Below are 13,238 nucleotides of genomic sequence, written 5' to 3'. Positions count from 1 at the left end.
AAGATGACACTATAATGGAGAAAAGATGGTCTTTTCAATAAATGAATAACTGATAGCCATATGTAAAAAAATGAATCATGATCCCCTCCACCTCACACCATAAATGATTTCAGATCAAAATGTAAAATATCAAAACAATAAAGCTTCTAGAAAACACTGAGGAGTATCTTCATGACTTCAGCATAGAAAGAGATCTCAAGACACTAAACGTGCTGCCCATAATGAAAATAATTGAAAAATTGGTCACCCAAGAGCTCTGATGGAGGTAAGCAGTAATATTTTGAAAGGAATCTTTTTTTTCTGAACAGCAGTTCTCAACAGTGGGCTTAAAATATTCAGTAGATCATGTTATAAACTTATGTGCTGTCATCCAGATTTTGTGTTTCCATTTATAGAGCACAGGCAGAGTAGACTTGGCATAATTCTTAAGGGCCCAAGGATTTTCAAAATAGTAAACGAGCACTGGCTTCAACTTAACGTCATCAGCTGCATTAGCATCTAACAAGAGAGTGAACCTATCCTTTGAAGCTCTGAAGCCAGGCACTTACATCTCCTCTCTAGCTATGAAAATACTAGATGGCATCCTCTTCCAATAGAACATTGTCTCATCTACATTGAAAATCTGTTGTTTAGTGTACCCACCTTCATTAATTATCTTAGCTAGAACTGGATAATTTGCTGCAGCTTCTGTATCAGCACCTACTGCTTCAACTTACACTTTTATGTTATAGATAGCTTCTTACCTTAAACCTCATGCACCAACCTCTCCTAACTTCAAACTTTTCTTCTGTAGCTTCCTCACGTCTCCAGCCTTCATAGAACGGAAGACAGTTAGAGCCTTGCTCTGGATTAAGCTTTGGCTTTAAGGGAATGTTTGATCTATCTAGACCACCAAAATTTTCTCTATTATCAGCAATAAGGCTGTTCTGATTTCTTAACATTTGTGTGTTCACTGAAGTAGTACTTTTAATTTTCTTCAAGAACTTTTCCTTTGCATTCACAGCTTGGCTAACTGGCGCAAGAGGCCTAGCTTTTGGCCCATCTCAGCTTTCAACATACCTTCCTCACTAAGCTTAATCATTTCTAGCTTTCTATTTAAAGTGAGAGATGTGTGACTCTTTTACTTAAACATTTAGATGTCATTGTATTAACTGGCCTAATTTCAATATTGTTGTCTCAGGGAATAGGGAGGCCCAAGGAGAGGGAGAGAGATGGAAATGGCATGTCGGTGGAATAGTCAGAACATACACAACATTATTAAATTCACCGTCTTTATATGGGCATGGTTTGTGATTCCCCAAAGCAATTACAATAGTAACATCAAAGATCACTGATAACAGATCACCCAAACAAATATATGAAAAAGTGTGAAATACTGTGAGAATTATTAAAAATGATAGAGTCATGAAGCGAGCAAAGGCTGTTAGAAAATAGTGCCAATAGATTTGCTCAATGCAGGGTTGCCACAAACCTTCAATTTGTTAAAAAATGCAGTTATCTGGGAAGTTCAATAAAGCAAAGAATAATAAAACGAAGTATGACTACAGAAAATTAAATGAAATTAACATCATTTAATTTTAATTAATCTACTTTCAGCTTTCTTTTTAGAGAGTAATTATAAAAAGAAACTGGCTTACATACAACAGAGATATTCAATAAATGTTTGCTTATGTAGACAGATTATAAAGTAACTTGAAAATGATCAAGTTGTTGGACAAGAAAACTATGGCCTAAATAAGTTTCAATATTTATTCAAAGTTACAGTGACAGGACAGGTTAAAAACCTGTTTCAAGGATATCAAGACCACCCTCAACTTTATGGGTTCCCTAGCATGACCCTAGACTAATTGCTAACACATTATTTGGGGAAAAGAATAGGATGATAAAGCCCCTGATGCCTCACTGTTTGTCTACTCACTCATAATATGAAACAGCAGGCATGTTGCCATCTGTCACAGGAAGTAAATGACAACTAGAAATGAGAGCTCTAACCATAGACAAGTTGAGTCACTCCACCACAATAAAGTTCAAAATAATGTGAAATTGTCTAAATGCACAATTCCTTGACTGTTGTTAGCCAAACTGCCTCCCCCCCAAAAAAGTAAAAACAGTTTCAGGGTGGAAACTGTTGCACTGACCCAGATTTCAACCCGTCTAATCCAACATCAGGCTGCCAACCTCAGAACCATCTTCAAAGAGAGAGAATCATGCTGCGCAGCAGATTAACTGCATAAGCACCTCTGTTTACCAAGATGATTCAGGTGGCAGGGGGACAAAAATCAGGCAACTACTAAAACCAGGGGATATAGGATAAAGTCGTTGTCTCACTTTTGGATCAATACAGCCAGCTCCCTAAAGAACCTTTATTAGTATGACTCATAAGAATGGTTACGTTAGGAGCAGTCTATGGTTTGGAAAACCATGGCATGACATGGGCTAATGAAAGACCCACAGCTCACTACTAAGCAGGCCTCAATGTCTGTGACAAACCCAAACACAGAGCAACCTAATCCCAAGACTACTAGCTTACACAATAGATAAAAAAGAGCTAGAAAGGTTTTTTACCCTGAAAAGGAGAAATGTCCCGTCCCTCCATCACATGCAAAGTGGAATACTCCAGATAAAGTTGGCTGATATGCAGCAGATGCAGGCCGTACCAGACGGGCTTTATATATAAGGACCAGGATATCCAACCAGTTAATACGCCTGCCCCCAGGTCCTGGTAAATACTGTGATAAGGTCCTTCTAAATGGGTCCCCGTGTAACTTGAATGTTAGCATCACAAAAAAAACTGTTCAGAATGCTGTATTCAATTTGCTACCTCAAGCTTCCTTTTGTGGGTCTTTGGGATGATACTAAGAAAATTACAATTGTTCAAAAAAACCAAATCTATCTGTCCCAACAGAGTGGAAGCTTTTAGTGGTTACTGAAAAATTGGATGAATAAAGCAGACATTGATGGGGTTGAGGCAAAAATTTTTAATAGAGCATTATCAGAGATTGGGTGGACTGATGGGAGCTGCTACTGGTCTCCCAGCATTCAAGGGCCCCAAACAAATCCCAAACAGGGAAGCAGATGTATTTATGGTCTAGAACAGGGGTGTCCAAACTTTTTTCAACTGTTTTCACCAAGGGCCTAAGGGGTAAAATACACAAACAGCCGGGCCACTCACTCGAGGTGAAGTAAGCATTGCCTCACCTGGTTTATTTAAGTAAACTAAATATATTTTTGGAATTTGCTGCGGGCCATTTAACAATGGATCTCAAGCCACAGTTGGGCAGCAGTTTGGACACCCCTGGTCTAGAACAACCAATTAACTAGCAAATTCAAATGAATGAGCTTCCTCAGGCCAATAAAACAGTAAAGACAAGTTTCGATTATTAAAATAATGCCTAATAAACAAGCCTAAAAGATGGAAATTAATACACATCAATTAACTGTTTTGTGGAATAAACTACTGGATTCCACCATCTTCCAAAATAACAAAATTAAAAGTAATGTAGTAACAAAATATCATATCATATTCATATCATATATTCATGGCAAAATATTTTAAATTTGGTATCAGGCATTGGACAAGGTATAAAAGAAAGATACTCTCTAACACTGTTTTGATAAGTATAAACACAACTTTCGTAACAATTTGGCAATATCAAGGTGTGAAACAGCATGATAGTTTTATATGCAGACTTGGCTTGGCTACAGTATCCACTTTATTCAATCAAACACTAATCTAGCTGCAACTGTGATGGTATCTTGTAGATGTGGTCAACATTACGTAGTAAAGATGTAGTAGTAAAGATGTAGATGTACATCTAAAGATGTAGATGTAGTCAAGATTATTCTCCAAAATCATGAGGACACTCATCCAATCAGTTGAAGGACATCTAAAAGCGAAACAGGTTTTCCTGAAGAAATTCTGCCTCAGGACTACAGACAGCATCAACTCCAGCCTTAGAGTTTGTAGCTCACCAGCCTGCCCTACAAATTTCATACTTACCAGCCTCCACAGTTGTGTAAGACAATTCCTTGAAGTAAATTATATATATGAGATTGTTTCTCTGGACAACTCTGACACATGCAGTTTTTAACCTTTTAATTCCATTAATAAGAATTTACTTAGAAGTCTTCCGAAATATGTGTATAAAAGCAGTTTATTGCAATACTGTTTTTAATATCCAAGAAATAGAAACAATTCAATGTTGCTTAAAAAATATAGGGTAGATTACATATTCTGACATGAGAGGATGTCTAAAATATGTTATTTTAAAAAGCAAGATACAGAATAACTTATGTATACAAAATGAATATAATTACATTCAATGATATTTATAAACACAGGTTGATATGCACACTGGTAATTCCACAATCTGCTCATTTTTTATAATTTCAAAAGAAACTGTTCACAAAATTACCTGTTGGGAGAATGACTTGGAGTAGAGGAAGTTTGACTTTTCACATCTCATATACAGTCTTGTATATGTTTTAAATATTTTATTAAGGGAATGTATTACCTATACTGATTTGAAACAAAATCAACAGGTTTAGATAGAATATGAGCCTTTGTAATTTTCTTCTTTGTACTCTTCAGAGCTTAAAATCCTCATTTAAAAAATTAAGTCACATGTTTAACATGACCAAATACTGTTTGTAGCTATCAGAAATTACAGTCAATATCATACAAACATGGGAAAATGATTATGAAAGGTTATATTTAAAAAAGAATACAAAACTGTACATATGGTATGATTACAATGTGTAAAATAAAAATGGAAGAAGTATAACAGAAGATAATAAAACACCAGTAATTTTAAAATAAAATATGGGTAGGAAATTTGTTTTCTATTCAAAGTTTAACATTGTAATACATCTTTTTAGTAAAACCAAATTATGTCATGTTCACATAGTAAAGGAAATTCATGTACTTAATCAGTATATTATTTTCTCAGAGTACTGACTTGCAAAACATGAGTAATTCAAATTATTAATTTTTTTTAAAAAATGCTATTGTGATACCACTAGAAAGACTGAGAGGTTAGGACAAGGGAGGGAAAAAGATATCCTGGGTTGCTGATAATATTTTCTCTTTCCCTGGATTTGGGTTACACAGCTATTTTTTCTACAATTTATGTTTCATGCATTTTCTGTATGTTTGTTGTATCTCACAATTTTTAAAAGAGTGACAGAAAAGTATCTATTTATAGCCCATCTGTTATATCACTCTTTATAAGACAAAACCATTAGAAATACAACCTCTGATTCCTTACACGTCTTCTATTACCTCATCTTTGTCACTAACAAAAAACAAAACAAAAATCCGTCAGCTTCCCCTTCCCTCACCTACAAGCAATTAACAAGTCCTGCACATTTATTTTCTGAAACGTCAAATCTGTCCCTTATTCCCTTCTCCAAGGCTACTCTCCTAATTTGGGTCCCAGCATCTCTTGTCTGGACTAACAACAATCTCTCCTAGATTAATTCTTTCTCAAACATTTTTAATGCAATACAAAGCAAGAAATATAGTATTTATCATCTAATTTCAGTACATAGTAGATAGATACTTTTATATACAACTAAAACAAGCTTCACAAAACAATACTTACCTTATTACTTGCAAGGCTCTATGATCTATCCTATCACATGCCATTTTAAATATCACATGCTATTTAAATTGTAGTGGTTTCAACCCACTATATTGATTTATCATCCTATTAGTGTGTGGTAACCACCAGTTTCAAAACGAATATCCTAAGTGATCACTTATTCCTCAAAACAAAACATTTCCTTCAACCAACACTGCCACTGCCTACATTGTAGCCTGCCACTTCTCTAAAACATACATGGTATACCTCACCTACTTAAAAACATTCAATGGTTTCCTATTATGCCCTAGATAATAAAATACAACCTCCTAATTGAGGTACGAAACCTTCAAATCTCACCTCTCCCTTTCTCAAAAATCAGTCGTCTTTTTTTGTTCACACTCCATTCTGCCCAAAATACTCAGTCTTGCTTTGTGAAAAGTAGTTTTCTTTGCCCAGAAATGCTTCTCCATTCCATCTGATCATAACTTTCCTTCAAGCCTAGGTACCCTCCTCTATGAAGTATTCCCTCCTACATTCCCCTATGCCTACCTTCTGGTACAGTTAGTTGTACCAAGAAATGCTGCTGAAAATAACACATCTAGTACAAAAAATATATTATCAGAATTACTAAATTTTAGGGGCTTACAATTCTTTCAGATCAAGTTTTCCACTTATAAATACGGGGAGGGGTCTGGGAAGGAAGAGAGATGAGGGACTGGAGGCATGGAACACGAAAATGTGCTATGCATCCTTTTATATATTTAATTTAATTCTCAGGATATTCTACTATTAGTAGTAAGGTAATAAAATCAGTATTCGTGGTAAAATTACTATTAGTAGTATAGTAGTAAAGTAGTAGTATAGTAGCAAAATCTACTATTTTCTACTTTTCTACTGTTTTCCAAGGCAGACAGCAGTCCCATTTCATAGAGACTTAAAAACATGCCAAAGGTTACAAATGGCTGGTGTCACGATTCAAAAGTCACCCTTTCTGCCACATTATGCTGAGGCCCCAGGAGACGTAAAGTGGTTTGCTTTGTCCAAGTCACACAGCTGTTAATACCTGAAAATGAACTAGAACGTTAGGCTCCTGTGTTTTTAGTCATCTTACTATAAAACACATGGTAATCTATCAAACATTGTACATCTTTGATAGGAGCCTATCAAACATTATACACCTCTTAGCCATAGTCAATATATTCTTAGGTCCTACCACCCACTTAAATGCATTATTATAAAACACTGAAAAAAAAAGAGAAGATACAGGAAATAGAAAACTGGACCTAACCACTGATATTAAAAGTTATGCTGAATAAAAACTATGACCCCTTATATGTATCTATAGGACTCAAGGTTCCTATGAATATTGTGTCTGTCTGGCGCCCTTAATATATTAAATTTATCTAAGACTCTTCAGAAACTTCCATCATATAAACTAAGGAACAAACTCATCTTTTTAAAAATGGGAAGGAAAATTATTAAATTAGAACACTAAAAGAAATACAATTTAATAGAGCAACTGTATATATTTGGCTTTTGATTCCTCATTTAAAATAAAAAATATTCACTATTAAATATCACTAGTAAAATAAAAGGTGTTATAGATTTTTAATAGAATATTTCAGTAACTATTTCACGGGGAATATAAAAACTGCTACATAGCTACACAACCTAACACAAGTATTGGTTTCCAAGATAGTGTATGTATACTTAAAAAAATAATATTAAGGTTTCAAAACTATGCATTGAAAAACATACAAAAACTTGTGGAACAGCAGAACAGTATGCTTTTTAAACGTTCTTGTGTAATCTTTACATGTGAATAAAATTTGAAAGCTCGTTCCAAAAACACTACACTATAATTATTTTCTTATTTGTATTACACATTAATTGGAAATTTCAAAGAAGAGACGTGTTGTTTGTTTTTTGATTCGGGCATCCAATATATATAGTAGATGCTCAGTAGCAATAATAATTATGAGATAGGATTTATTTCATTCTCACATAAACCTTTTGAGGCACAAGTATTTGGATCCATTTTACAGCTTAGAAAAGTTAAGTAACTTTACCAGGATAACAAATCTAGTCAAGTACAAAGCTGGGACTCAAAACCAGCACTATGTTCAAACCCCATGCTCTTAACCACTATAGTATACTGTTTATTGAAAAACTAAGTTAATATAAGGTAACAAATACAAATGATCGCATTGAGATCCTGTAACAAGAATAAATGTTTTAAAATGCCAAATAATTAAGGTCTTTCTATCCTACCTTTTCCATCATCTACTACAGGCCCTACATTTAAAAAAAAAAAATTCACATAATAACAAGTTAATGAAAAAAGCATTGTCCAGCACTGCAGAGAGAAAGATCCAGAGACAACATACTGGAACATTCCAAACACTGATTCATCAACTTTTTTAGAAGGAAAAACAATTTTAAGAGTCTCCTGAGAATTATTCGTTGAGCCTAAGAGATCTCACCTGATTCTTTATTCCTTTATACAAGGACTATCCAAATAAACAGAGACAAATTAAAATTCCACATCTTCAAATAAGACAGGGAATTGTTACGTAACAAAAGGAGTAACTACCTTAAAGGAAAGCTGAAGTGCATCCCTTTTCTAAAATAACGTCAAATGTATAAAACGTAATATAAATTTATGTTCAGGGGAACTTAAAATCTTTTTATGAGCCAGAGCTCTTATTTTTAAGAAATTAATTTTTCACAAACATTGCTTCCCTGATTTAAGTTTAAACTTTTCTTGATCAAGATCCATTCATAAGATGGGTTCTCATTCCAGATCTGCCATTTACAAAGTGGAAGTTCAGTTTCATTAACTATAAAATACATGTTAAAAGTCTACATCTACCTCACAGCATTGTTGTTGGGCTTCATAAACAGTAAAACATTATTAAATACAAAGCAATCAAAATGGTATTGTTTATACCTACTCCGCCTATTCTAAGATACTATACACCAAAAAGCTCACCACCCTTTATACTTTATTCTTTTAATCTTGTACAGATAGAAAAACGAAGTAATTAAATTTATTAAAACCTTATCTAAAATGAGATACACTATTCCATGTTGTCTAAGTTTTCAGCAAAGACTGGGCCCTCTACCATTTTGACTGCATTAAAGTCTTTTGTGCTTGCTTTTGGAAATTCTGTTATGCTCTGAATAGTTCAGCTGGCAGGAGTAATTGCTAGGTAAGAAACATATTACTAGAATAAGCTTCTAAGGTATGTTTAAAGCATATTTTAAATCACATAAAAATTTTAGAAAATATGTTTTTGAAAAGAAACGGGCTATATGTGTTACTGATACCGACTGTTTTAATCTGTTGATTATATGATACATATTTCCACTCCTGAAATGTGTGATTTTTATCTTTACACTTCAAAAAATAAAAGCAAGTGTAAAAAAAAAAATCCCATTGAGATTTATTAAGTAAATCCTGAAGCATCATAAAAGCAGAGTTTGTAGTAACCTAGAATGTGGGAGTCAAATGTAAGTTGAGAGATGAATAACCACCTATTCAGCTAAGTAGTTGTCCCAGCTTCTGGATCAAAAGCTTTGCTTACACATGGAGGGATTGTATTTCTAACTAATAATCATCCTTTAGGCAAAATTAAGTGCTAGAATTTACCTTCACTTACAAATAAGTATATTAGAAGTTTGGCTTATGAGTTAAAAGGTCTTAAAGTCAGAAGATGCTACATAGACAGAAGATTCAATCTCAAGTACTTGCCAACAATCAAAAACAGTTTGATGTTTACCACATTTTTGCCCCCTTTTTTTTAACCTATATCCTGGCTTTACTTCACTTTCGTAGGAAAGGAAACTAAACAAAAAAGGGAAAGTACCTACCTAAACGATTGTTTGGGAGCTTAAGTGATAAAAAATACAGATCACCTAATCCAAACCTAGCACACAGTACCTCATGGTAGCTGTTACTGTTCTACAGACAAATACATCAACAGAAACTCCAATCGACAGAGCTTCAAACTTTAAAATCTCCGCTTAAAAAGTAACTGCTTTGCGAGCACCAGTTAGTACCATGCCTTTAATTAGTATGTTTAATTAATAACTGACAGAATACAAATCATTTTGATAAATATAAAAATCTTCTATAGCAAACTAGTTAATGAATAAAGAACGAAAGTCTGGTGTTTCGATTAATTTTCCTTCATTAGATATGTATTTTTTTAATTACAAATGAAAATCCTTTTGTATTCACTATGTACTATGTAGTTAGCTAATAAATAGTCCCCTAAAATTTCAAGAATTTCGCCTAACATGTTTTTTCAAAACATATGCTCAAAACTCTTCTAGGAATCAAGAACTGAAACTAACACGAAAGAAAGCTTGAGTGTCAGGAACTGTTCTCCGCCCTAGGGCACCGTTCATGTTTTATTCATCTTTGTATATAGGTGGCTCCTTTAGCAAAGAATCGGAGATACTGTCCATAACCCTGCAGGATAATTCAGTCCACAAAAGGCGGCAGACTAATTGGCTACTTCAAGTGATAGCCTTACATCATTGCTTAGATTTGGGACAGCCCACAGATACCCGACCCTTTAAAACGACTTTTGTTTTGTGTTTGCAGGGGAAAAGAAGGCTCATTTTCATCCAGTTCCTCAAACTCCAAAACTTAAAAATGAGTATTCAAAATAAACTTCAAGTATACTAAACCATAGTAGAAGTTATTACGAAACGCCTAGATTCTTAAGAATTTGTTCTCCTAATTTCTGTCTGTGAATACGGTGGGCAAGAAAAAGAAATGTTCACAAGCCACCGATCATTCTAACGTAAGACAGTTAAAATTTCACTACTACGACTAACAAAAACTCATTAATGCGGATCCCACTAAAACAATGCGTGTGGTGCGCCCCAAGAACACGACCCAGCAATGCACGGGCATGGCGACTTGGAATCCAACACTTTGGCCAATTCGAGGACTCGAAAAGGTAAAACGCAGGGTCAGGCATCAACGGGAGTACAGCGTTGGGGGAGGGGAGAGAAGGGAAAGGAAAAGACCCGAGAGGATTAACCACCGCATCACTGGCGAAAGGAGCAGAAAAGGTGGCTCGGGCCGAGCGGCGCGGACCCCTGGCAAAGGGGGAGGGGCGGGAAAATGTCCATTTTGCATTGAAAACGGACAGGAGCGTGGGAGGAGGGGCAACTAGCAACAGGAATCCTCCCGGCGGGGAACGGGTGCGTCACTTACGTAGCCGCTTCCACCAAGAAAATATGCCCCCCGGGACCACCTCCCTCGAGCAACCGTGAAAGAAGGGGGAGTGACCTTCCTCGGCGTGACGAGGAAAGACACGGTCACGTCTCCAAGGACTGGGGGAGAAGACCTTCCGATTATCCGGGAAGGGAAGGGGGCTTCGCGAGGGTCGGGAAAGACCGAGAGCTGTGGCGTGGGCGTTACCTGCAGGGTCACCTCCTGAGGGTCCCAGTGCGGCCGCAGGTGTTGCAGGAGTCTCAGGGCCCCCTCCCGGCAGCGCTTCTCCTCCTGATCCTGAACCGTGACGTCCAGCTTGGGGACCTCCGGGGAGCCGGGAGGGACGTGTATGTAATTGGCCATGGCCCAGGCGACGGCGGAGACTACCACGACGACGACCGCGACGGCGACCACGAGAGCGGCGGGCGCCGACAGGCTGGTGGATCCTTCCGTCCCGGGGCGCCCTCGCGTGAGGGCTGGGGGCGCTCAGACTGACGGGCGAGCGGTAGGAGAACGATGGGAGGCGGCACTCCTGCCCACCCAAGTCTGGACACCAGCTGAACGGAGCAGTGGTTGTTCACGGGGAAAATTCCTCTCATCTGCGTTCGACCGCCGGTGACCGCGGAGCATGCCGGGACTGGCCTGACGCTGGCGTCACGCGCGGGGCGGGGCCTCTCCTGGCGTCAGAGCGGAGGCGGACTTCCCAGCCGTTAGCACAATGGGCCAGCTCTCGGGAGCGAGATGCCTCTGCCATTATCAGCCTCCCCTGCGTGCTGCTAGTCTGAAAAACGCAGACCTCCCCCTCCGGAATGAGCCCGAGCCCTGCCAAGACCCGAAAGGCATGGAAGCTTTAGCTCACCTGAGCATGAGGGTCTTGGGGTCTGGGTTTGAGGTAGGGATGAGTTCTCCTGGGAAGCTGGGACGCATCCTGAAATAACCGGTACATCAGCCTCTGAATTTGGCCTGAGGCTGGGCAAGATTGATTGGGTCGCCTTGATCTGGGAGCTGCTGTGTACTGGGGACCCCATAGTTGGATTGACAACTATGTTCCTATGAGATGTATACGGAGATCATGGTATAGGGAACAGTTAAGATAATCCGTTAAGACAAGGACAACACTTCCAGATTAATGTTTAAGGTCAAGTGTTTGACCATACTGAGAATTATTCAGAGCAGGAAAAAGCTTGTTATAATAAACAATATAAAATAAGAACAAACAAACAAAAGAAAACATAGTCTGGGATGATGATGGAAGGGAGGGAAAACAGTTTCCAGGTTCAACACTAGACTGGCTGGATGCCTGTTTCAGGTTATCCCTCAGTGGACTAAAAATACTGGAGCTAAAAACTGAATAATTTGTTGGTACCTCCTAATTTTCCTTATGATTGAGGAAAATAAGCTGAGATTTGACCTCAACCTGTCTTCCCTGTAGCACTTAGTACATGGTGAATAGAGGTTAGTAGTAAATTAAATCACTGACTGGATTCAGCTTAATTAACATTCAAAATGTTTAATTACCTCATTAGCATGACTTTACATTCTGATTGCTCAGAAAGAACCTACTTATCTTTCTAAATCACAAAATAAATAGCTCACTATGGGTGACAGTAAATGGGAAAGAAAAGAGGAAAAAGAAACTAAAGTTTTATAATACAGCAAGGAAGTTGATTCAGCATTTTCCACATTTAGGCATATATCTTGTTTAAATCGTGTACTACAAGAAATACTAGATTATGGGTTTCTTCCAAGCTGGGGAGAAATACTGTGCTAATACTTTCAGATTTCAGATAATATCTCTTGTATTTTTGTATAGATTGTATGTAAACACTTGACATTTTAAGAATTTTAAAACTTTTAGATTACAAAATGGTTTAATAGCAAATTACTAAAAAATTTCAAGAAATGCATAAGTATGTACTTTTAAAGAAGCATCCGTTAACAATTAGAAAGAAAACAACTATTAAGTACCTAAGAATAAAACTAACAAAAGATGTGCAAGACCTCTATAGATGAAATTATATTAATGGAGAAATAAACCATATTCAATAAATAAGAAAAGATAATTATAATAAAGATCTCCAGGGCCTGTCCTGTGGCTCAGGTAGTTGGAGTGCCATGCTCCTAACGCCGAGGTCGCTGGTTTGATTCCCACATGGGCCAGTGAGCTGCACCCTCTACAGCTAAGATTGTAAACAACAGGTCTCCCCGGAGCTGGGCTGCAGTGAGCAGCCAGAAGGCTGCAGTGAGCTGCCATGAGCTGTTGACCGACCACTGGTGATCCACTGCCTCACCCGTGAGGAGCGCAAGGCTCATAATATCAGCAAGGACCAGGGAGCTGTGATCTACACAACTAGGCTGAGAAACAACAGCTTGAACCGTAGTGGGGCGGGGGAGGCAGAAGAAGGGGAAAAAAATGGGGG

At 37.5% G+C, this 13,238-nt stretch overlaps 1 protein-coding gene across 2 annotated transcripts in view; it reads right to left on the bottom strand.

The window, feature by feature from the left end:
* ETNK1 (ethanolamine kinase 1) overlaps positions 1-11,462 on the bottom strand; it is a 64,213-nt gene extending 52,751 nt beyond the window's left edge. The window contains exon 1 of one of the 2 annotated variants that reach the window (XM_081058406.1): positions 11,026-11,462. In XM_081058406.1, coding sequence (XP_080914532.1) covers positions 11,026-11,181 — 156 coding nt within the window. In that variant the 5' untranslated portion in view covers positions 11,182-11,462. The remainder of the gene's footprint in view (positions 1-11,025) is intronic. The other variant, XM_081058407.1, reaches the window with a different exon arrangement.
* Between the last annotated feature and the right edge of the window lie 1,776 nt (positions 11,463-13,238).

Source organism: Rhinolophus hipposideros (assembly GCF_964194185.1).
Source record: "Rhinolophus hipposideros genome assembly, chromosome: 9".
Lineage (NCBI taxonomy): Eukaryota > Metazoa > Chordata > Mammalia > Chiroptera > Rhinolophidae > Rhinolophus > Rhinolophus hipposideros.
This window is presented reverse-complemented; position numbering and strand designations above follow the sequence as displayed.